At 35.1% G+C, this 26,784-nt stretch overlaps 1 protein-coding gene across 5 annotated transcripts; it reads left to right on the plus strand.

Moving 5' to 3' along the window:
• Positions 1-2,224: 2,224 nt before the first annotated feature.
• On the plus strand, positions 2,225-26,690 carry LOC135689655 (uncharacterized). Of its 5 annotated transcripts, none has more exons than XM_065206956.2 (22): positions 2,225-2,366; positions 4,369-4,520; positions 6,905-7,032; positions 7,176-7,289; positions 9,909-9,999; positions 10,327-10,460; positions 11,337-11,446; positions 12,195-12,270; positions 12,398-12,554; positions 12,904-12,935; positions 13,256-13,381; positions 15,188-15,264; positions 19,191-19,648; positions 19,940-20,054; positions 21,235-21,363; positions 21,731-21,826; positions 22,400-22,430; positions 22,970-23,118; positions 23,630-23,670; positions 24,634-24,684; positions 25,251-25,446; positions 25,894-26,690. In XM_065206956.2, the coding sequence occupies exons 1-21, from the start codon at positions 2,271-2,273 to the stop codon at positions 25,417-25,419; spliced, it is 2,532 nt and encodes an 843-aa protein (XP_065063028.2). In that variant the 5' UTR covers positions 2,225-2,270; the 3' UTR covers positions 25,420-25,446; positions 25,894-26,690. The 5 variants fall into 5 exon arrangements, with proteins under 5 accessions (XP_065063028.2, XP_065063029.2, XP_065063030.2 ...); XM_065206957.2 differs by having other exon boundaries at positions 22,970-23,103; XM_065206958.2 differs by having other exon boundaries at positions 22,970-23,096; positions 23,626-23,670.
• The last annotated feature ends 94 nt before the right edge of the window (positions 26,691-26,784 follow it).

Raw genomic sequence — 26,784 nt, forward strand, 5'->3', positions numbered from 1 at the left:
CATTCCGCAAATTAAGACCCAACTGTATGCGGTAAATTTTCTTGATGCGGTCAGACATACTTCACATTTTTCCTCATCCAGATTTATTCATTCCCACGCCTGCAGTGATTTATCTTGGCATTTCAAAAATGGTAATTAGAAATGTTTGAACCCTCGTAATGCCTTAAAGTGGCCTAAATTACTTAGTTACTTTATTTCTGCAAGTGGGGCTTTGGATATAAGGACCGCCTTTGCACCCTTTTATCTTTTGGTTCAGGTAGTTTCTATTTTGTTTGTTTGTTAAGGCTGTCTTGTAACAATAATAGCTAAATTTTCACTCTCATTTTCCTCCAACCCTTCAAAAATTATCAACCCTTTGGTATTATAGACCTCGTACCAAGTAAGTTTTTCAGACTAGGCTCTTTTGAATGTGATCATGTACCACACAATTTTTAAATACGTCCTTGATACCGCAAAATTTGAAGATGGATTCAGTATTCTATGTTTCCGCAATTTCATCGTCAAACTTATTTTCTTTTACTAAATCCCTTTGTATGCAACACGGTACTGAAATTGTTTTCAATTTTGGGAACACATTACACAGGTACTGAAGCTACGATAAGGGTTCTGAAGGTACTGAAGCTACGAAGCTAGAGCTGGTAAGGGTTATGCTGGCTTAAATGACGATTTCATCCCATTAAGGATTTAGCATAGGAATCATACTACTTTGAAACTTTCATGGATGGACTATGAATGTACGAAATCTTCACTTTTATGGATGGACTATGAATGTACGAATGTACGAAATCCAATCATATACCGTGCAGAAACACAACCATCAATATTTCACTTGTCTTAAATTCTCATATGTCACAGCATCAAACTATATCAATATCAACTGCCACAGCCTGTATCAACTGCCACATAGACCAATAGTTGGATTAAAACAGTATGATGCTGAGATGTGTGAGAATTTAAGATAAGTGAAATATTACAGTGAAAGTGGAATTATAAGACAATTTTGTGGGATATGTTCTTTTTGTGTTTTATTTACTTGATTATTTTAGTTCTGTTTTAATCACAAAATTATTTTTATTCAAAGCTTCAAAATAGGTTCTAATGAAAACTAAGGAATTACTTGGAAAGTAGGATTTCATATGGGACAAAGCTTTATTATCAGCAACCAGCTCTTAAAACATTTTTTTCCCAAAAATCAACTAAGCCCGGTTGTAAGTTGCTTATAAAACACGTGTTCGCGTAAGAAGTGCCTTGAGTGTTGTGAGATAGAGATAGGAGAAGCTCTTTATTTGATGTCCGTGACTTACAAATCAAGCCTGTCGTTAATGACCCTAGAGAATATCAACATCGTCCATTAAACTCAAAATAATTACATGATTCATTGTAAGGAAAACTTCAAATTACAGAAAGATGCTAATTTATTTTGTTTGCCTCAGAATTGTGTTTCAGTTTATCTTTTTCACGATATTAGTCATGCTAAATGTGCAAGCCAGTATTTGTTGATTTCTTAACCATTGTACAGAATTGTGAGCAAAGCCCAGTTAAGACCCGCTTAGAGGCTCAAAATACAAATATTCTTTGAGTCTGTGCGGTATACAAAGCTGATTTGCAGATCGTGTTTAGACAACCGTTGTGCCATGGCTGTTGCTCAAGATATTATTTACAATACTGTTTCCCGCGTGAAAACATTTGCTTAACTGGTTTTGTTTCTGTACTTATCACATTTTTCTTTTAATTTCTTAAAAACAAGGGTTGGACAAGTTTCCCAGATAAATCGTTTAAAAAGAATGCAAAGTTTGTTTTGATTTCGATGTAAATATGGTGTCTTCATTCAAAAGGACTAATATTCAAACGGCTGTGAACAAGATACCAACTATGAAAATGATACATAAATTTTGAGTTTTGAAAATTTCAACAATAATTTATGAATTAGAAATAAGATATAAGCATCAATTTATCTCTATGGAAACCACATCAAGGAAGTCAAATGTTTTTTAAACTTAGAAGGATGTGCCCTGGGTGATTTAGCTTTTTTGATAATTAACGGACAATTTACTAGGCAGGTCAGGTTAAATTCCTATTTCCTGAGATGGATGGGGGTAAAAGTTTCCCTTTTTTCACACCCTCTCCGTCAAAACACACCGTTGGATTGCTGCGTTAGAATATCTCTGGGGAGGCGCGCCCTTCTCACGATCCACCGCAGTCTTCTTGTAACGATTTCCATGGACATAACAGTCTTGGGGTTTGGAGTGTAAGCATTTTGTGGCAAAACAATGTCTTCGTTTGAAGTTTGCTTGAAAGGTGGAGGACCTTGGGGATTTCGCTTACATGGTGGAAAGGAATTTGGAACTCCTCTACGTATCTCCAAAGTAAGTAGCTATAAAGTATCTTGTCGTTTTGCATCGTAACTTTACAGCCCTCCATCGTTTAAATCTATAGCAACACAGTGCTAGGCCCATTTTATAACAGGCGTTCCAAGACAGGACAACTAGTTTAAAGTTTAACGCCTTAGACTGATTTGTTGGATGTGGATGTGAGTAGGCCGTTTACTTCAAAAGAATTGTTATTTACGTTTGAATAATTGTACAATCAAGGAGAAGTTATGGGCAGATCTGTTTGTTTGAACAGTATTATGTTAGAGTCAGATTTTATATTTACACAGGAGCGCCTATTTCAATTTCTTTGCTTTTGCACGGGTTTGTCGGATGATCAGAGATATTCCGATAAAGCTTTCCAGAAGACATGATAATAATACTCAAAGTTAAAATCTCTTCTGTTGTTGCGATCAAATCATTCATACTCGCAGCATGATTCATCATCGCGTATTTTGAATACCAGTTTGACGTTTACAGTACGTACTCTATCGCAGTTTGATAGATTTTCGTCGACAAGTACATTTGAAGAAATCCAGCTGGTGATTTTAGTACGTTTAAGATGGGGGGAAATTGGGTGCCATAACTAATAACCTGTTTGACTTCTCCTCATCTTCATCTTTTTTTTAATCTAAGAGAAGAAATGCTAGTACTTTTTTTAATCCAAGATTATAAATTCTAGTACTTTCACTTACCGCGATGCCAGTGTTCTTATCCTGTACCTTCTTATGAAACAAGATGTTTGTTGGTTGGTTGACTGGAAGCTACCACAATCTGTAGATAGAAAATTTTAATGCCTCCACATTTTTATATCCAAACATTTTGTGGTATCAACATATTGTAGATAAAACAATAAATATTAGAAATGTTATTATGAGAAGTATCTTCTATGATTGAATTAATTATTTTAAGGCAGTTTCTAAGATTCACTATGATACCTGTCAGTACTGAAGGACATTTATGAAATTATGAAACATTTAAACCATTTTAAACTCTGAGGCTGTATCCTTTTGGAAACACAGATAACATCATTGCTTGATACCACCAAATCTTTCTTTATTTCAATTTCCACAGTATCTCTTAGAAGCAACAACTTAAAAAAAATTTGCAATGGGAAGATTTATATGTAATGGTAGCTTGATTTGCAACAAAAATCATGCTATTTATGAAATAAAACTTTTGGAATAAGGCAATAAATTTGAATTACTGATGTAGAAATGAATTGTATTGAAACTTCAAATTATTTATTCTTATGTCACTATATAAATTGCAATTATTTCTACCCTGTTGATTTCTCACAACTTTATATATTAATTTGATCTTTTTACTTAGGTTTTAAAATTTTGTGAGTCACCATTAATTGTAATCTGAAATAGTTTCAAGATTTTTGAAGACTCCCTGCTTCTTATTTCAACCACCTAATTTAACTGATGAGGTAATATTGCATTCATAAATTTAAACAGGTATGGAATATTGTCATTGAATTTTCTCATTAAAGTGAATTTTCATTTGCAAGATAGAGGCCTTGGAATACAGCATGTAGCCTACAAATTTGTTTAATACTAAAAAGGTGGTCCCTGGCTGGGAAACCAGCACAGCTTTTTAAGTGATCTCCAGCATATGGATTGTGGTCTCCCAAAATGGAACTCTGGTGAAGCTGCTAGACATTTACATAAAATTTGGCCACCCAGTGGGTACCCTGTGTAATGATAAGCAGTCTCCTGCAGATATGCACAATTTGTCCCAGGTGCACATGAAACCAAATTGTCCATCCCTGTATTTGACTCTTATCTATCATGGCTGAGGGGGTAAACTAGTTAGGTTTTTTCTACCATCTGATTTTCTATATCTTATTGAATGTTGGATGACTATCTTTTAAGTATGGAAACATTGCATATCTGCTTGCTATATCATCCTTGGGTTTAAAACATCTAATAGATGAGTAAGCTGCTGAATTTTCTATGTTAATTGGTTTTGTGACAATGATTGTTTTTTCCAGCTTGAGCAATACGGAAAGGCTGAAGCTGCTGGCTTGAAACTTAATGATGAAATTTTAGAAATAAACGGAAGAGACGTTGGAAAACTTTATCACACAGAGGCTCTAGTTGTTGTAAAAAAGGCAGCTAATGAACTAAGGATGGTTCTTTACAGGTAACCAATGCTTTGCATTTAGTATTCATATAAAGTAAACTATCAAGTCTTGCAAGAAAAACAGGGGATTTTAAAATTTTTTTCTTAAATGAGCATCAAATTTGAATTGGAGCTAACTTTTCAAGAGGCTATTTGTTACCATCTTTTGATTCAAAGCTTGATTTTGGGTGCCTATTTTTATAAAAGGTAATGAAATTAATGGGCTTTGTAGTGAGACTGCAGCATATGGGACTCAATATATATAGGACTCATTACTTACTGTAATGATACTGCAGCATGCAGGCTTCTGCAGCAACTTGTTGACTGCAAATTGAAATAAAGTTTTTTAAACCAAATGCCAAAAAACAATTAAAATGTAAAAAGCCCCACCGCTTTTTATGTGTACATTTTGTAATGTCCAGGTTTTTGAATTTTCATAAAGTATTTTCTTAGGAAAATGAAAAAGAATCCATGACATATGAAAACATGTTTTTATATGTTATGGTATGGTATATGGTATGATCCTAATGGTTAGTATATGGTTAGCAGTTATGGTATGATCCTAAAACTTTGTGAATGGTTAGCACAAAAACGTTGCTTGATCAAAATCCCAATAGTTATGGCGTATGGTGAATACTTTCAAAGCATCTCAACTTAAGATTAGAGGACAAGGATAGGAATTGTTCTGCAACTATTTGTATGAATTAGGAAGATTGCACAGTATTCTACCTTTTGCCATGAAATTTACAAAATTTTGACACAGTCCTGTTGGTTTTGTGAGCCTTTCTGCAAAATACCAGCTTTTTCTAAATCCGTGTTTTGAATTTGGTACAAAATTTTTATTTGCTGTTTAAACTTGCTCAATTTTTAATTTGCTCTATTAAATTGCTCAATTTTGTTATCATGACAAGCTAATATTCAAAGATAATAATCAGAAACAAAGCAAAAAACAAGGAGAATCCATGTTGTGTAAAAGAATTTTAAATTAAATTTAATGATATTTTAAGCACTGGTCAATGCATTTTCTTTCGTTTATTCAATAAAAGCCTGCATCACACCAAATATGCCTCCTAACATAAAATTTATGGCTTCTTACATAAATATTGAGACTAAAACAAATTTATTCATGCATAGTATAACACAAATGTTTAAAAGGGTCATAAATATATTGCTTCTTTGTCCAACAAAGCATGTCTCTTTGCACATCTTGAGTATTAAGAGAAGTTTTGTTTTTTTATATGGAAATTCAGAGTACAATTTCAATCTTTTGTTTGGATGTCTCCTCCAAACCTCTGTCAGTATGTTCTCATCCATAATGGCTTTCTAGATTATTTCTTTTCAGTGAAGTAATTTCTGTGGTTGAATAAGCTTTTTGTCCAATTTGTACTGAAGTAATTCTGTAAAGTTTTTTGTTTACACATTATCCTTTCAATTGCAAAAAGGATTTCTAGCCACAAAGATTAAGACTTGGCTCAATAATTTTCTAGGTTTTGTCAATTGAAGCTTTTGTCTGCATTGAGGCTAAATAATACAGTCTTTTAATGTCACATTCATTCAGTTGATATAGGCCAATCAGATTTTCTTAGAAACCTCTTCAATGATCTCATTTGGATATACACTAAACAAATGTACCCTATTTGATCTATCAAATACCCTCTCTCTAACAAACACCACTCTCCAATGAATGACAAAGAAGCAATATATAAACCAATTTTTGAAATAAATGTCCATCCTCTATTAAGGGCTTCTATCAGGAATATTGCAAGAAGACCAATTTCGTGTTTTGTTGTCGTTTAAGCAATGTTGAAATAGGCATCATCATAAAATTATTTTGACGTTCCCTATTGACCCTGTCACCTAACTGTTCAGACCATAAAGAAATATCCTCTTCAGAGGGGAGATAAGGTGTGTAATGGTGGCTATGAAAAATTGAAAAACCTCTGAATTTTGTGATGAAGTAGAGAAAGAGGATCAATTTGAGATAGCAGATTCGGATTTGGAGGAGAATTTGTCAACTGAAATGGATTCTGATAAATAGGAGGAGGATTTTTAATCCATTGATTAAATTTTGCACTATTTCAATTGAGTGTGGATTGATTTAGAATTTGATTTTATCTTGCAAAAAGCATTTTTTTAATAAACATCCCTTTCTAGTAGAAACCTCTTTAAATAGATGCTCCTCCTTAAAGCTAAAAATTTTTCATAAACGCCATGTAAAAACTCTTTGACCAATGCTCAAAAATTGTTACATCGATCGAAATCACAACAATGATTTGGTTATTTTGTGATTATGATGATGCTTTCAATAATGACAATTATGATGATGATCAGTGATTGATTTTTGAGTCAATAATGATCGATCGTTGATTACTCGTGTCGACTGATACTAATATCATTTGTTTTAGATCATCAGCAAATTCGAGTGGGCAAGAAAAAATTGAGTATAAGCAAGAGAATACGAATGTGGACACAAACCGCCCACCAGCATACAATGATTATCACAATTACACACATGAGGGATACACTGATAAAGGTATAGATTAATCATGTATTACATTAAATACTTTCTGTTTCTGGTTATATTTTTTCAGCATTTCATCAAATGTTTATCTATTTTGTTTGTAGATTCATTTGGTGTCCTTTCTTAGAAAGTTTTTAAATGTCTCGTTTTTCTAGAGAGAAAATCTAGCGAATGGTCGCCAGACATTATCAATGACGTTACAAGGATCCCAGACCCTATTGCAATAGAGACAGGTCCTGGGCAATATGTCACAGAGGACCCCCTTGAAGGTAAGGCATTTTATGTCATCTTTATAAAGCAGATTTGTAGATGCTATCCAATTCAACATCAGTGTTAAATTATCTTGTTTAGGTTGCTAATTATGGAGTTAAATTGTGGTTTAAAACACTTGGCATTTATGAAAATACAGAGCATGGCAGATATCTTTCAAGGAAGAAGATCTTTCACTGCCGTATTGTTAACAAGAATGTTATGTAATTACGGCTGATAATCTGAATTGTTGCGTAGAAGTAGCAGTTTTCTTAGTATGATCGTTACTCTTTTTCAGTATTCGTCCGTTCAGTATTTTTAGTACTTTTTTAGCTCAGTAGTATTTTAGTTGAATGATGTCTTCAATAGGAAAAATCATTGTTCTTGGCTTCAGTTGAGCAAAAGAGTGGATTAAAAATCATCTGCTATTTTATTACTCACCAAGTTATGAAATTTTTTCTCAAAACATCCACTGTTTAATTGGTTATGGCTGAATTAATTTTTGGTTGTCATCATCTGATATTTGTTATCATTAATACCATCTGATTGCATGAAAGTTGTCTCAGACTGGTATTGTTTATCGATGAATGTTTATGATTTGCCACCTGTCTGGAGACGTATTCAGTCGCAGCTCTTTGTTGCTGTCCGATTTAAACAAGAATAGAATATCTAGGACACGGAGTTCATTAGATTTTGATCAGATAGCTCACTGATTACTTGGTTCAAGTCGTCTCAGCTTAAGTGATTACGAGAGTAACGACCTTACGCTTGCTAACTCGACATTTAGACGGTTTAGATCCATAGGATGCACAGGTTTGAAACAGAACGGTTGATTTAAAGGCTATCTTTTTTTCTGGTTCTTCTGATTAGAAGGTATAGTTGTAACGATGCATCAGAAATCTGCTAAACTAAGATAGTAATAACTGTTACCTGGTGATTTTACAATGTTCAAAATGTTATAAAGTCTAGCTGAGAGAGTTGTTGTTGCCACCTGCGTGATGATATCATTAAATGTCTCCTCGAATTTTTTGTGTGCTGAACTTAGATCGAAGTTATTGCAAAGACAAATGAATTTGAAATCAGATTCCTTAAAAAAGCTCCTTTCAGGCTGTCCCCGGAGCAAAATGAACTTATTAATCACCTTGACTTTGTTGTTAAAAGTCAAAATTTACTTTCGAAAGAAAAAACTTCACTCACTTATTTTCTCAGATATCTAGTTTTAGTTGTTGTAGATAATTTGATATCAGAGTTTGTTCTCAGAGTTGTCTAGTGTTTTAAGTTATTACGAGATTCAAAGTGTATATGACTTAGAGTACTTCAAGATCGTGTATAGTTTTAGACTTGAAATTTATAGTTTTTGTATTGAAAAACTGTATTGTCTTCGATATGTGGAAGTTTACTGAGATTTCTAGTTAGCTTCACAGCTGTATGGTGTTCATTGACTAAATGACAGGATTGGACAGACAACATTGTTGTGATCTTTTTGCAACATGATTGGTACATCATTTCATTAGCTTTTGTATAATGCCAATGGAAGGCTTGTGTTTAGCAGTTTGCGCTTCAATGTGAAAACATCAACATATTCATAAATCTTTACATCAGGTGAAAGACAGTTGGCTTAGCTTATTTAATATCATTAAAAAGCTTTCAAACTTTGCTGTGATTGACCACTACCTCATTTAAGAGCGCTGTCAATCGTTACAATCGTCTTAAAGAGATATGTTTCTCCTTTTACTCACCTGGAACAGCAACGGCTACTGTCGCCAGCCACCTTCTACCATAAACAGCTAATCATGCTCGTCACCAACTAACATTCGTTCACCAAGATAATAATTCATAGTCGACGCTTGTTTAACACTCCTTTGCTATATATAGTCATTACTTTTTTCAAAATGGATGTCAAGTTTTCTTTGTCAGCATTTTAGTTGCCACCTAGTTACGAGGATGGCGCTGAAATTTTCCTCAACCTGGTGATTTTTCCTTCAATCTGATGAATTGGCTAGAAGTCTATTGGAATCAAGTTTCTGTTTTTCTTACCCTGACATTCAAAGAGTTCCCATAAACAGCAATCTCGCCAGATGACGTAAAGATGTAAAGATGAAAGAGGATATATGATTCTTGAAGACTGATAAAGTAAATTGGGACAAAATGAGACCAACAAAGAGTAAGATATTTCAGGGTCGTGTCATCCAATGTCTGTTCCAGGAATCCTGGGCCGTATGTTGCAATCTGCTGTTGCAAAGTCATAAAATTAAAACCAAAAGTTTATTAGTTTGATGATTTGGGCTATCAACAGTAACAGCTGTTGGTTTTGTACTCATTTCTGTAGTGTCTCTTTACTTATTCTTTCATTCAGATAAGCCGAGGAGAAAAATTTTTCTAGAATTTTGAGTCATGAGGTGTATAAGTTTAATCGTAATTAAATTCATTTTGCTACCGCTTGTCAAGAGCAAGATAGTTGCTTTGAGTTGTGCAACAAAGTTGTTTATTTTAAATGCGCAAATTCTTCTTGTCGCTACAACACCAGTTTTTCCACGATTTTTTGCACACGGTATGATTTGCACCCTGCACTTTTCTTGTAATCATCTGCACTACGAACGCACTTGGCTGGAGTTTGAAAACCTCAAAATTCTGTGCAGATCCCGAAGAGAGAAAAAGAAAGGCTCCGCAGGCTCCAACATCACCGCGTGGATTTGAAAAGGTGCAGCCAAGTGGAAGGGGTAGGAGAAGGTGACTAGATATTGCTGTGTTGTTGTTGTTGTTGTGTTTGAATTTTCGACTTTTTTTTAAATTTCGGAAAAAGCGATGTTCTTTAAGGAGAATTTTCTTACTGGAAGTTTTAGTTCGTATTCCTTTGTCATTGTCTTAAACGACCTGAGCTATTGGCTTGATATAGCTATCTTCATATCGGTTGTTTTATTTAATTCTCTGTTGTTTGTGCAAACGATTTTTAAAGCAATGGTGATCAACTAGCTAGAATGGTTGAATTCCACTGAATCATCCTTAATCCTTCATAGCGTTAATTTTGCTAAACTTCGAGATGAATTCATCTTTCAGACTTACAAGCAGTGGAAACTCTTCTTTCGAAATGTTTGAAGATCGCAAGCCCGAAAACGTTGCTGTAGATATGCCGTTTATTTCTACAGTAAACAGTGCGCTAAGACATCTCCAATCCAACAGAGCTGAAGCAGGCAAGCAGCTTCCGCCATTTTTAAAACTGGATATGCTCTTGACGTTTTGGCAAGTCATGGCTCGGGGCAGACAATTTTTATGCAAATTACATCTTGAAGAGACACCTCGCGTGATTTCTTTATCAACAATTTCCGTTGTAATCTTACAAAGTACAAGTTGCTAACCTCTTCGAGCTTACACGATGGGCTACTATATTCATTATCATTCACGCCGTCACTAATAATTCTTTTAAATCCAGTATACACCATTAGCCACATAAAGATACTTGTATTGTCATCGGGCTTCGATGGCCTGTTATAGATTAATATCCAATGAAGGGCTCTGATGGCATCGTTCGCTAGGACCTCATTTTGATCAATGTTTCCAACGCATTTCTCACATTATAACCCATCTGTTGAGCTAACGCATGCAAAACAAACTAGACGAAAACTGACAAAATAACAAAAGACCTGACAGCTTCCTTGCGTGCCTTGAAACAACTTTTTGTTGCGAATGTAGTAAGTTTGATCAGGTAAATAGTTGCCTAATTGTGCTTGCTTAGGCTGCGATGTTGAATAAGTGGACGTTTTCACAGCTTTGTAAGTTTTTGTGTCGTAATTTTGCAGAGTTAAGTTGAGATTGTATTCAGTAGTGCTGTATATTCAGTATAGTTTATCGGTTGGTTTGGTCAAGTTGAGCAGGCTGTCGATGACACACGTCGCCAGGTTTGAATTCTGGTTGTGAGAGTCACTCTCTCCGATCGAAACTTGTTGTTAAAGTTCGATTTTCATTATCTACTGTTTATAAGCACCATACTCAGTCATTATTATGTTTCTTTTTTGCCCTCTTCCCAATATCAGGCTCAGCTGACACACACGATATGTGTTCCTTTTCAGATCCAGATTATCGCAAGTCATATACTTCATCTCTTCCAAGATCGCTTGGTAAAAAGTCAAAAACAATGGAGCAAAATCGGTCTGCGACGCTTCCTCGAAATTTAAAATCGGTAGGTACTCCCTCCATAGATCCACAGTGTCTTCTCTTTAACGGTGATCAAGGAAGTGTATGCACGTGACCGACTTGTTTCTGAACCATTCGAAAACTGTTATGGCTAGGCCTTTCAATTGTTTCTATTTGGACCCTTCGGAACTCAACTGATAACCATACCCCTATTGGTCTACCTGTGAAACAATCTTGTTTGTTATCGTTCCTTATAAAGTTACGTTGAAAGAGAGTTTCGTAAAACTGTTCTCGTTGAAATGCTTGGTTTACCCCCTTTTCCATTTGGAACAGATCTATGGGGAACTTCACTGGCACTCCCTGTGTAAGTGTAGCCATATTGTTTCACCGACAGTGTTATGATTCTACTTTATCAGCAGTTAAAGACATCTCCTTACCTGCAACTAGTGTTTTCCATTATCTCGTTACGTAAATATTTGCTTCCATTGAAACAGATTTGTACAAGAGAACATATCCCATTATCTGCGTGTCAGGTGAATTTCTAAGACCTTTCTCTATTGAAACAGGCCAGTTACACATTACCATCACTTTGTGACGGGGGGGGGGGGAGGGGGGAGGGGGGAAGGGGACTTTTGTGCTGTTTCACTGCGATAGCCTTGTGGTTACACTCCCCTCTTTTTACGCGCAAGAAGAAAAATACTATCATTGAGCGACGCCAAATCGTTAAAAAATAAATGGATAGAGTTTAAGTACGTTTTGTTTCAATCTTTAAAAAGACAAGCGTTTATTTTAAGGATGAGAAAGGAAAACCAGGCAGTGTCCCAAATTGGTACAAGGAGATGCAGAAGGAGATTAATAAAAGCATGGAAGGTTTGTTTTACATAGTCTTATTCTCATTTTTTTCCCTTGTTTCGTATGAGCAACATAGGAATTCATGCCACTCTTTCTCTCTTAGTACTCTGATCTCAAGCATAAACCTGAAGTTGATTTTTTGTAGGACAGTCTCATTTGGGTCGCCTCCTCACTGCCGACGCTGCGAAGGGGGCTTTCAGGCGCTACGACGGTGCATCATCCCCTCGACACCTATCGCCGAATTCAAGCCAAAGACGACCTCGGCCTAAATCAATTCACATCGATCGGTTCCAGTTTGACAAGTTAGATTCAATATTTACGTTTTGATTGTAATCTGAATAAGCTTATGTCACTTAACCAAAGGTCTTTTGTTACTTGGATTACGAGTTTTTTATAATCTGTTATTTAGTTTCATATAACTATTTGTTTGTCTAATGAACTTTCAATGAACGATGGAATTTGTCCTTTACACAAATTTAGTAAACCTCTGCTTCAGCGTTCTTTGGAATATTTCATGATAAGGTGATGCATCTCATGCATATACTTCAACTTGTTAGTTTTATACCGGTCTTATTCGTTCGATACCTGCTTTTGTCGCAATGTTTATTTTTATTCAACCCATTGTCAATGATTTTAATGTTTTCGTTTCAGTGAAAGCGTACCCGAGAGCGCCAAGACTAAAGGTAAGCTGCTTTTCCAACAATTTTGACTAACTAAGTGCTTGAATAGCGAGGTTTTAATGATGCTCTTTGACAAACTGGCCTACGTGTTTTACCCTAAAGCATCGGTTAAGCAATTTTAACCTGGGAAAGATTCCGCATTTTTTTATTACGGTAATTGCTTGTCATGTCAATTTAACATTGAATAAAAATTCTGTATATGTAAATGTGCCAGATAGTGTAATGAAATGCATGGAAATTGTCAAGTTAACGAAATATTCAGCTGACCATTGTTTGTTCACTTTTGTGGCTTCGTTTTCATGTCGCTCTTTTGCCTCGTGTAGACGATATGAGCAAGAACTCAGCAATGACTAATCTGGAAAAAAGAGAGAAACGCCATTCGGTCCATTCAAATTGGTACAGAGAGTTTCAGAAAGGTGGTCAGATTCCGGCTGCCGGATTAGCTGCAGGTATTGATTCAAAATTCTGTAACTTCATTGTTTTGGTTCCTGTTATTTATGATTATATTATATAAATCTTATAGGATCATTTTTTACCGGCAGTAAATCCCCGCAAATAAGAAATCACAGAGAATCTTTTAGGCTCGAATATTTTCTTTAAACCTCTGGTTTATAAGAAACTTTTTGGGCTAAAGGGTAATATAAAGGTTTAGGCTAAAGTTCCTGAATAACTTTCATAACGTTCCTGAATAGCTGACATTTGTGAATGCACTTATTCTAGGTGCCAGAGTTAAGCTAATTTTTGAGTGACGGAATACTATAAATCTTTGAGGAAATAAATATATAATAATAGCAAAGGGGGACAAAATGCAATTTGTATGGTAAATCATTCAGTAGGGTACCTTTTTTACCTGGTACCCTGCCTTGAAAAATTTAAGAAACTTTTAAAAACTATTAGCCTTTAAATAAACATACTCCCAAACTATAAGAAAGTTCTTAAGTTAAGTAGAAAAAGAACAGTTTCTTATGTGGGGGGCCTTACTGTATTCTTTTGTTTTATTTAGGTGGTTTGGCTTAAAATTCTGGTGTATCTTAATTCATTTGTATTGATCTGCCTGGATCTGAAAGCAAATTTATTTGCAGCTTTGACGATGTTTTTTTGGCTACAAATCGTCCAGCTGGTTTGAGCTTATCTGTTACCAGGTTTTTATTTGCTCTGGGTAATCAAATTTAAACTAGGGTATGGTAATAAGACAAATAAGACCGTTACGTGGGTGTGGTCATCTCATTATCCATTGCACAAAGGCGGTCAGTAACAAATTTCACCTTAAAATAATGTTATGCTTATTGTATACCTGTAATGTATTGATAAAGCTGCAAATGATCTTGGCTATATGTCCAAAAACAGACAAGTTACATCAAAAAATTAACTTCAGCACAAAAAATATGAGAATATTTTCCGTTCATTTTAAATTCTCATAGCTCTGGGATGAGAAGAGATACCAAGTCAGAGTTTTATGTTCTGTTACTTCAATATGTCTCAAAGCCAATTGCCAAATCTCATTATGGTGCTACCTGTCAAACACCATGAAATTACAAAATGAAATTTGACACCAAAGTCTTTGCGGAATCTTTCAGATTTTCAACCCCTGCTGTTGTCTCTGTCAGACATGCGATTTGACATCATTTTTGGATTCCACATAGCTGAATTTAGTTGTTAAAGTTAAATAGGATATGTTCTGGTAATCTACTTCTCAGGTATTAAAGTGTAGTCTTTCTCTGTATGAAGATTCAAAATGGCGGATTCTTAGAATTTTACTTCCAAATTCTTGAAAATTCATTTATGGATATCTCAAAAAGTACTAAAGGAAATTATCTGAAATTTTCAAAATGTTCTATTCCTATTAGTTAGTACACAATATGGGAAAATAAGCAAAATCTGAGAAGGTGGGTGTCATGGCCTTGGTGATTTGACATTAAATGACCCATTTGCAAATCTGCTACCAGGTATTCGCAGATCTGGTATCCGGTTTTTGCAAACATGCTACCAGTTATTCACAGCTTTCGTATCCAGCATTTGCAAATCTGTTACCCGGTATTTGCAACTATGCTGTCAAGTATTTTCAAAAAACGAATCCGGTATTTGCTACCCGGTAGTTGTTATATAATGCCGCTCAGAACTTTGATACGAAAGCCACAGTCCGTCTTTTCAAAAACCGCGACATCCGAGTCATCCATACCTAAGTACTAACACGACACTTACACAGATGGGATCGATTGTGAAATATACGTCATGCAATCCTATTTCAATTTCAGAGCCCGACGAAGCATCCGCTGTCAAACCTGTCCATGCGCGTTCTAGATCAAGCGATGATATTTTGTCCGGAAATAAGGTAAGCATTTCAAAATTACAAAACGTAAATGAGTTCATATAACCGTTGCTACGAATAACAGCCACCTGAAACTTAACCTTTAGAGTAAGCTACAGGCTTGAATCCTTATATCATTAAGAGTGTCTTTCCTTTTGAGCCTTTGCTCTGAATTTCCATACTATCGCGGACTTAGACTGCGCAGTTACACTCTTGTTTTACAAGAACCAGTAAATTTAAATTCAGGTAGACTGTTTTTAATTTTTTCGAAAATCTGAGGCTGGATTGTTCTTATTTTGTTCTTAAATTAAGAGGGTGTAAGCAGTGCTATTGCTAGCTTTTTCGCTCTAAGGAGGTGTTCAGGCCTACAAAGTGAGTGAGACAATCTTATAAAATTGTTCTTATAAAAAAAGAGTGTATCTGAATAGCTCGAACTGAGACTAAAGGCTTGAAGTTCAAACATGTTTAGATCACATCTACCAAATCTACCCAACCTATTTTTAGAATTGAAACTTAGGGGATATAATCCTAGGGCTTCCATCTGCATTGTTTGTGAGCGCAACATCTGAGAATGTCAAATGCAGATGAAAAGATGCCTTATTTATGCTGGAAATAAACGCAGGGCGGGACCCTCGATAAAGCTGGATTGACGGATAAAGTGTGTGAAGCCTTCAAGCCTGGCTAAGCACCTGATAAGTAGAGCTTCTCATTTCGACTTCGCAAAGTTGTTTTGCTGACGAAGTATGATTGCTGTTGTGACAGTTTTTTCAAAATATATTGTAAACATGTCTTCAAGTGTAGTTTGCAACTTGCCTGGTTGAGAAGCGGGTGTCTTGGTTTCGCTACGGTCTGCTCGTCTCGCTGGAAATCATTATCACTGTATCGCCTGTGCGTTGTGTTTCCTATTACTTGTAGATAAAGTGGATACTTACTGTTTTCTTTACCCCGTTATGAATTTCCGTCTAAATTAGTGCTTATTCTATAGATTTTACCTGTAAGGACTCCACTAAGTTAGCTGGCTTTACAGTATTTTCAAGTACTGAGCCTGTCTGTCTTTCAAGTACTCAGGGTCTCTCTACGACCAACACGTTCCTTGTTGACTGAAAAACTCTTCTTTGCTTCTGCATAAGGAGCGAAGATAAAGAACGCCATGACAAAATAAGAACGCTTCGGTTTTATGCGAGACATACCTTAACCTTCACGCGATTCTGCATCACAACCATGCGCGATTCTGCATCATATAAGACATCGGGATATTTGTTAAACACTGACCTGATAATACATGAAATCTTGTTTACATTCAGGATTATGCAAGGCCTTACAACTACCTGCAAACTTTGCCCTTTTTTCTATTAGACTTTTCAGGCCCATTAGGCATGTTGTCTTGCCATGCCTTATAGTACTGAACCCTAGTCACTGTCCAGCTCCAAAACATAACTTGTGACACCTTAAGGCCGGCCTGCAAGCGACTAATATCCTTAATTTCAAGGAACCCGCTTGTTTATCTGCATACTCTCATTCTATACCAAGTTCGTTGTCAATAGGAAGCAATAGGTAGGGCCAACTCTACTCTGTGATCCAGACACTCAACACTTATTATTGAAATATAATAGCACTGGTATTGTCTGCAATAACATTTCTTTCTTGCCGGTAAGATGACACCTTCTGAGGAGATCCTGGCTACTGGCTGTTATACTTTGCTTCTCAACCTTCCATTTGATCTCTATCAGAGTCTTCAAATCTCGAATTCTCAAGTCCCACAACTACATCTTTAATCAGTTTAAATCCTTTTTATCAGAATTTTAAAGGGAGCAAAATATAAACCAGGAGAAAAACTGAGTCCATAGTTTTACTGAGTTGACATAACGTGTTATTGTGTCCATATTTTAATATATATTTAATTTTGCTCGATGGGCCTTAATTTCCTTTAAAATTAACTTTCAATTAGCTAATTAATTGTACACACCGCATTTAATAGGTGGAAAGAGGCGTGACTCTTAGACTATCTATTGAATAAATTAATTTCATAGATAAGTTGAGATTTCTTTGCTGCAAACTTTTGATGCATTTTACTTAGAATTAAGCCGTTCGATCGAGCATATGAATGGTTTTAATAAATATGTGAATCTCTTTAAGCCCTCTGTCGCGTTTAAGCTGTATTGTTTTGGATACTGTATTACAAAATATCGCTGATAATCTCCGCTCAGTTGGAAGAACTTTGCAAATGCGATCGTGCTCGGTCCAACTTCGCACCCTATCATTACATCACACTGCAGTGGACATTCGAAGTATCTTGGACATTCTGTTATTTTTTGTCTCAACTGTTACAGAAAGTTAATTTAGTTGCATTTGAGTTGATCATTGGACACCATGCCTCTGATATTTGTGAGTTTGGCTTCAATCGACCCTATTACTTTTTATTATCAACTACCAGTTTTTCAACTGCTTGTTACAACGTATCCCTTTATTGATTAAAGGATTTCGTCATATAGTTCTTTTTCATCATATACTCTATTTGAATCTTTATACAATATTTTGTTTATTACTTGATCAACTTTTGAGCCCTACCTTCAGGCTTTTTTATAAAACCTTTGATGAAGATATAGTCCCACAGTTTTGTAAGGTTGATGATGTAAACAATTGAACTATATTCAGCATAAAAAAGTGTGAAAAAATCATGAATTGGTAGGTGTAAAAGCAGTCGTTCATTTATTACTAGTAGCTGAAACTTATGCAGAAGTGCTATTTGGTTTTTACGTGGTTTCGGTGGTTTGTGTTCATTTGGATCTGATTCAGCTTCATTTGTTTTGTTTGATATGTTTAATTATTCCGTTGTCTTTTTTATACTGAATTGTTGCAACGTTAAATGTGACAACTGTTTGTAGTTTATAATGTAATAATGTCTACAAGCAACAAAAAGGACTTAATCTTGATCGAAGGCTTTTTTTGCTAAATGATCCCTAAGTTTTCCTGATCTTTCGTTCGAGCCTTGCTTTCAATGCAGTACCAATCCGTGTAAACTTTAAGGTTCTTTAAAGATGACCTGGTCTGAAGTGATTTTAACGCGCGTGCTGTCTTGGTGTTGTGGATTAATGTCTTTTGTTGCTTGGCCTGCTTGTTCATGGCCTGAGGGTAAGAGGCGATTAGGCCTTATCTGAAACTGGAATCAATTGGCCTATTGAGTTTACAGTACTTTTTATTATTGATGTTTTCTCCCGTCTTTCTACTGTATATTGGCATTTTTAATCGATAATGTCATTTTCATATAATATTTGTGAGAAAAAACGACAATCAAATGTGAATATTAGTGAATGGTACTAAATCATCTGTTGATTTTGAAGGCATCTGTTTCATTTCATATCTTCTTCCAACTTGGTGAGGCCCTGCTAAACATATTGCTAATCATCATACTATTTGGCTCTAAATTACATTGTAATTGTTAATGAACAAAAATTTGAGTTCTAATTTGTGTATTAATTTTAGGAAATTAAAAGCAATTTAACTTTCGAGAATCTCATTTTTGACTCGCAAATATAACTTGTGTCTGTTGATTAAATGCGACTTCAGAATGCAAGTCATACTTTTGCAATGAAAAGAGTAGTTAATTCCTGCATTAGGCCATATTTTGGCACCTTATTTATTTCTGATTGAGTTTATTCGACACAGTGACAAAAACTTTTGAACTCAGCTGAACTTTTTTTAACTGTTGCCTGTGTTCTATCGATTTGGTCCGGCACTTTTGAGGTTTGTGTGTCGTACATTCAGGCTGAGCGCGAATTTTTAAATCTATGGCACCCTTCCATCGAATTTTTTATCTTGCGATAAACAATGCTATGGTGTAAAAAATACGTGTTTCTTTATAAATTTGGTTCAATTTCAAATCGTTGTTAGCCGTTAAAAAGAGAATCTATTGATACATCTTGTAATCACAGACGATTTTTTTTCTACAGGGTATGCCATATCAGGCTCCTGATCAGCGATCCCCAGATACCAGATTCACAAACCCAGCGAAATTCGAATATAATAATCCACCAGATTTCTTAGAACTGCGCAAAAAGGCTGAAGCAGAAGGGGCGCTGCGGGAGGAAAGAGAGCGCGAACTGAGAATGCTGCAGGAGGAGCGTCGAAAATGGCTTGAGGAGGAGGAGAAATTGAAGGCAATGAGCTATGATGCAAGGAAGAAAGCTGAAGAGGAAAGACGAGAGCAGGCAAGGTTGAGGGATGAGCAAATGAGGATTCAGAGGGAAAAAGAAATTCAGTTGCAGAGAGAAAGAGAAATGCAACGAGCTCTAGAAATCGAAGAAAACAACCGCAGAAAAATGGAAGCCATGGTGCAGCAGAACAATGCAAAAAATGAAATTCTAGGCGAGGCAAAAGCAATCTACACCTTTCGCAGTCAATCACCAGCGTGAGTATTTTATGTCTTTTCTTGTTACAGCCATCCACGTACCGTGATATGCTTCAATTTTACAATTCGTACACCTCTTATCATAATTCAGTACCAGTTAAAAGAGTAATATTCGGCCTTTTTGCTTAAAAACGTCAGGGCCTTCCTGAGCATAATCTAATACCGCCTATTCAGAAAAGTTTTTCTCTATAATTTTACATTTGTACCCGTTTTGTAATGTCTTTGTGATTTATTTTTGGCAAGAAATGCAGAGTAAGAGCTCTCCTTAAATCACGTGATATTTTCTTACAGCGAGATTAGTTTCAAGAAAGGTCAGTTAATTACGGTTTTCAGACAAATAGACGAGAATTGGTACGAAGGCGAAGTTGACGGTCAGGTCGGAATATTCCCAGCCAACTATATTCAGGTTTGTTTGCTCCTCTGTATCTCATCGTACAAATTCGTCGCAAGATAAGTCGCAACAAAACATAAAATCTTTAGGAGATTTTTGGATTTCCGTTCACTGAATAATTAATTATTTGGGATTTAGACAAAAATCTTTTATCTTTGAATTAATTTGACAATTTATATTTGGTTTTGTAACCATCATATAGGGTCACTTGATAATAGAGTCGGCGAGCTGAGAAATGCCTGTCTCTGTTTGAAGGACAGTATGATGGACTTTAGAGCTCTTATCACAAAACTAGACATCTATTGTTTGTCGAGGGTTATTTAATTTCTGTAGCTTCTCACTTCTCCATTTGGAGTCCCATAAAAACACTGCATTTGACCTACTCTCAGCTTGGTTTTTAGCGATTGGAAGGGGATTTCTTATTTGTAAGCACTATACACCCTACTGATACCCTGTTATCAGGACCTTTTTTAGAATATATTTTGCATTCTTATAAAGGGTACTAGAAGCTATCGTCCGATTAGCTAATTTATTTTTTATTCATTTTTGAACAATATTACAAGCTTTAGTATTTCAAAAAAGAGATGTTGAGGCCTTAAAATCTCTATTTAAGGCAAACTTGAGTATTGAGTACTGCAAAATGAGTAGTCAAATTTTGGCAACGAATGCCAAAATTTAGCGTGTCTGGTTTGAATATCTAACTGAATACACCTTAAATTACAATGAACCGAATTTCGATCATTACACATTTCAAACACAACCGAATTTCAATCATTACAAGTAGTATAACACAAAAGTGTTTCTGCCGGAGTTATATTCTAAACCCAGAATTTCAGTTCGCTTAGCCAGGTCTAGGTGATTAATGCCGCGCATTTTCTCCATGGACTGTCTTGCATATGGAACAAACTATCTAAAAATTGGAACGAACAACTCGTCTGCTGCCAAGGTGCCCTCTAGTTTCTTTAAAAGCAATATTACAGCAACCATGCCCCTTACAGGTCTTTGTCATCTACGAGGAATAAGCTTAGCTTTTTCTTGGTTTACCTCGATCGCTTTTTCTTTAAAGACTTCAAACAATTTTCGATTAGCAGAACTGAACACCCTTTATCCTTGAGCCCTCGTAAGAGTTTTCCTGTGTCGTTTATAAAGCACAATTCACCCAAGCAAGTTCTGATATTTTCAATGTTTTGAACAGATAATTGAAACCAAAGAAGCACCTCCAGAGGAAGAAGAAGACGCAGGAACGATTCAAATAGAGGAGGGCATCGCTAGGGCAAAGTACAAGTTTCAAGCAGAGAATGACAAAGAGATTTCTTTCAAAAAGGTATTTTTCTGGCTAATCATTTTATTCTAACTAGCATCTAAACGAGGAGTGACCACAGTTGCATGTGTCAGTTTGGCATATTAGATGTCTTCCTTCTACTGTTTGTTATTGTGGATATGTGTTGACGAATTAATTATCATGTTGTATTGTGCAGAAAGACTTGGCTAGTCTACTTTGAGAAATACTGAATCACGAATTATTTGACGGAGAACCGTACATCCGGGCTTTTTATATTGATGGCATCCTTTGTAAGTCCACTGTGTAAATTTATGCAGAGAAGGAACTTAAATCAAATTTCACTTCCATTTCTCTTTGTAAAGTTGTAATTTATGTCAAATATTCTTTCACTGGCACTTTGTTTATTTAGAATGATATGATCACGTTGTTACGAAAACTTGATGATAACTGGTACGAGGGTGAAATTGAAGACCAGATTGGGATATTTCCAGTTAACTACGTGGAAGTAAGTTTTTAAAGTCTTTGTTAAAACAATTTACCATTTATTAAATTGATTTTTATTTGGTTTATAGTTAGAGCTGAACAATGATGTTGTTTAAAGTCTCGTTACTTTCTTGCCTTGGAAAGCGAGCTTCTTAAATGGAAAGTTCCCTGAAGTAAACATCACAAATTGTCCGCCCGTGATTGCTAAAACCCAGATTGTTTGCTGTATATTAAAATCTCTACTTGGGTATCAAAAAATCTACATCAAAACATCTCTATCTAAGTCTTTATTCGTTCCCTTTGTAATGACTCTCTCTTCAAGACTATTGACTTGTGATGGGCTCAACATTGTTGCCATGTTTATAAGTCTGTGTTTAAGAAATGCTAATTCATTTTATACTGGCTATCTTTGTACCACTTGTGGGCTACGGTCCAGTCAGTACCAAGACTAATTAACCCACTGATCTTTGTACTTTGCGGTGACTGTTGAGTCAGTATTCTTACAGTCACATGCGTCATCAGCACAATATGTTTAATTGAACGCTTAATTTATTGTGCTTCTTTAGATTTCTAATGTCTTTCTATTTGTTTTTAGATCTTAAGAGAGCCGAGAATCATCAAAAGCGGTAAATGAATAACTCATTTTGTTTTTCAAGCAATTTGAAAATATTCCTAGAATAAAGCCTGAATGTTTTCTACATAATGAAACTGAATTAATCCCATAGTAAAGCAAAGTCATTATCTGTCGTTTATTCGCCAATCATCACGTAGAGGCTAAATGAAATTTATATCAACTATTCTAGACAAGTTGCACTGCATGGTATACTGGAATAAGTTATAGAATGGTCCAGAAATATAAAGATATTTTAAAGCCATTACGTAATGTCTGAGTGCATCCCACAAATAACTATCGTATTTTTTAGCCTTTTATGTGATTGGTTAATCCATAACTGTTTTTGGGGCTTGTAGCTGGGGTTAACGACCTTATTGTTAGAAAGCACTTGTAAGAAGAAATATAGTTGTACGTTAGCTGAACAAGAGTGCTGTATCACATGACTCTACCCAGCAGTAACTATTGTGTTACACTGCCCTTGATCGTCTAAAACATAAAAGTAATATTGAACTAAGCTTTATTGAAGTGATGTGTCATTATTCTGTTTGACAGAAGTCGCCCCGGCCATGTCTGGTGAATTAGTAAAAAGCAGCGAAAAACCGAAACAGATAGCTAGAGAAGAAAAAAGAGAATTAAATCTTACGAATGGTGGACATCGCGAGGAAAAGAAACCAGTGCAGCAACAGGTACTGGAAACAGAGGCTAGTTCCTTTATGTAGTAAAGAAATTTTATTATCAAAGGGATATGCCTAAATTATTAATTTGTGGTGGGCCTAAAGTATTAGCAAATTTATGAATTTAGAAGATAAGTTCAACAGTGTTTTGAGATTTTACAGTGTGAATGCAATACCAAAACTTCATTATAAAGCTGTCTGCAAATCCTTTTTCTTTCTTTTTTACGCATTTACGTTGACATTCCAATTCAGCTCAGTTTGGTTGGATACATACACTTCAAGATAAGAGAATAGGAATATGATTTAAAATTCCCATGGAAAATGTATAAGACGCTAAAACATGTAAAATTAAACTGTTGTAGCCCTTTGCAAGTTTCAACAGTGTACCAACCTATATATATGTTTAATTTGTGTCGTCAAGGACTTTTTAGTAAGCAAGTGGTAAATCAAGGATCTCCAGAGTTTCTTGAAATATATTTCAAGGTATGAAAGTCGAAGGGCCCATTTTAAATTTTATTTGATATATTTTTACTTACAGCCATCACAAAGTATTCACAGCGGAAAAGTTGTCAACAATAGGTTAGTATTTGCAACAGAATATGAAAAATATCTACCAGTGTAATTCTATTCAAAAGCAAAGGAACAAACTGAGAAATGTTTTTGAATTTCGTTCCTATTTTTCTTATCCCATTTTAATAATTCCCTTTACTATAAAGAAATATTTTCGTCTAGGTGGATTGCTTTTTAAAGAATTATTTATCAATTTTTTGTCATTCTTCTCTCTAGTTTTTAATCAAAAACTGTTTTCCATACCATTTTTTTTAAGTCTTTCATCTCAACGAGGCATGTGCTAAAAATTTTCTGTAATGATGACCAAAAAATGATTTGGTTGAAATTATGTCGCAAAAAGTTTACAAATTTCTAAAGGTTTACTTCCCTTAATTCTAATGCTTCTCGCAATTTTCACTGATTTCTTCAAAGCTCTCTCCTGACGTTGATTTTTAAAGTGACACGTTAAGTTCTGCATCACAAATGTTTTTATCTGGACCACTTTTGTTGCTTAGTTTTTGTTGCTTTTCTTTTCATTCGTTACTTTTTTTGTTGCTTGGTTGTACAACGTATTAAATGTAGAATCTACTTGCATTTTTCTTTTGCTATCCGATCAGATATTCCATAATTCACATTTAACTTGTTATGCATAATGAAACCATTCCAAGAAATCTTTTCAATCGCAAGATGTTCTTGTTTGTAATAATGATATCAAAGGGACCTTTTCTTTTGGCACATTTTTCACTACAGAGTAATGACGTCATAACGTATAAAGATTATGAAGGACCCCTTGAAATACCTCGAAGTCAATTGAAATAAAGAAATAATCAATTGGCTGAAATATAGTTAACGTTCAGAAATCCTAAAAATTAATTTTTCAGGATGACATAACTTTACTACTTAATTATCAATGAATCCAGGTCGACGATGCATTACAGCCGGCTGATCTGCATCCACCTATCCTTATATATAGGATACCTTTATTTTTTTCAGAAACGAGCCCGAGAAAACGCCTTTAGTCAAAAATGAACCCAGCGGAGAAAGGTACTGATAAATTTTTGTTATTTTTAATCAAGTCTTGTTCCCGAGTACTCTGTAACCTACTTGTGGTTACGTTAAGTTACGAAGTTGTCCGCTAAGCTTTTCCACCTTTACTTCCCAGGATTTCCATATTTTTATATCGATTCTTAAAGAGCTTTACCCCACTTAACATTCTCTCTTTTAAAAACAACCTTTAAGCCATATTTTTGTGACCCGTTTTTAAACCCTTATAAACGAATCTTTAGACATTAGAATAGGATGGGTCGAATGATAATAGATCTGTCGATGTAACCAATTGTTTTTAATTGGTTTTAATTTTAATTATCCTTATATTCACCTATTTAAGCTCTTTGCATGATTTCTCTTGACTTTAGAACCTTTGGATGGTGCCCTCATTGCCTTGAAATTTCCAACTCTTCTAATTTTGATCCGACTTTTAGAGTGTTTGATTTACGATTTCCATTATTTCAAAACACTCATGGATATTTCAAATGCTTGATATTGTGTCATTTTACCTCCTCGTTGTAACAAAAAAGTTCTATTTTAATTGTCGTGCCACTTTTTTACAGAAATCGAGCCATTTATGGGTATGCGCCAATGAGTGAAGACGAAATCGAATTATTTGAAGGTGACATTGTTTTTGTTCTTGAAAAATGCGATGATGGTTGGTTTGTTGGTGTTTGTGAGCGAACTGGGAAATTTGGCACGTTTCCAGGAAATTATGTAGTTCCTGTGTAATGCATGGTGAAACACAGTTCGATACAGGTATGCAAACATTAAGAGTAACTTTTTCTATGTTATCTTTGTCTTTATCCTCATTTTCTTCCTTTTCTTCACTTTCCTCTTCTTCTCCCTTGTCCACTACTTCTTCTTCTTCTTATCCCTCTTTCTCCTTCTTCTCATTCTTCTTTTTTGCTTGTTTCTTCTTCTCCTTCTTCTTTTCTTCCCCTTTTTCCTATAATTCTTACTAATTTTCTTCCCCTTTTTCATCTTTCTTACTTCCGTTTTCAAATCTAGCATCTAGTGGGCCGGTATTTGTATGCCCTTGTACGTTCTATCCCGTGTATCTATCCTACAACTTTTGAACACTGAGGCTTCTAGGGCATAATAATCATTCGAGCCATTTTATGTTTGTGGCCAATATTCTTTGTTATTAAGCACTGTATTGTCATGTCATGTTTTTTGCTCATTGGAAAGTTCTTTTGTTTATAGATTGGCTGTTTTTGGTTGTAAGCAATCGCAGGCCACCGCCACGTCAAATTGTGATGTAGTTTTAAGCATTTGTACTGTATACTTTAAATTGTTAAATGCACATGTATTTTTATGGCTTTTATTTCGTATTTTTACTTCAAATAACAATGTATGTTTATGCTGAAACATCTGTCGATATTTTGATTTTATCAAAGCAGTGTTTGTAGTAATATCATTTAGGAATATCAGTTTTTAGTTGAGCATAACGTAAGATGGCCTAATAATCTTGATGTCAAAATGTAAACAACATTTTCGTATCCTCTGCCTTGATAAATGCCAATATGGCTATCATTTGTAAAATTACAAATATTTAACTGGTTGATTGTAGGGTTATTGCGTGATATTTGACAATGATGGTATTTTGAGCATGTTTTGTAGAGATTTATAAAAATTTCTTTTTTCCATTGTCACTGATTTTGCATGACGAAGCTATAAATTCTGAATAGTTTACTATCTTAATTTAAGTTATACAGTCGTTTAATTAAATATGGGTATTTTTGTAGTTCTAAAAAGTATGAAGGTTTTGCAATTTCACACGAAAAGTCAGAAACAATAGAACCAAGAACTTTTCTTGAAAGCTACATAGATATCTATAACATCGAGTGATGATCTTAAGTCGCTAAAAATTTCGTATGGTGATTTTTGCAAAGCAACTTGTGAATCGCGGAGGAAGTCATTAGAACCTGGTAATTTAGTGACTGTTATTGGCTGTGATTTGTAACTAGTGAAAATCCAAGATTATGCTGTTTCTTTACAAACTTGTTTCATCTTTGCTTCGAAACTGCCCAATCTAATAAATTGTGAAGAACAGTGATCATGGGTATATTTACTTTATGTTCGAATAGTTTTATC

Source organism: Rhopilema esculentum, chromosome 5, assembly GCF_057945365.1.
Source record: "Rhopilema esculentum isolate cy_ngs chromosome 5, ASM5794536v1, whole genome shotgun sequence".
In the NCBI taxonomy this organism is placed as follows: domain Eukaryota; kingdom Metazoa; phylum Cnidaria; class Scyphozoa; order Rhizostomeae; family Rhizostomatidae; genus Rhopilema; species Rhopilema esculentum.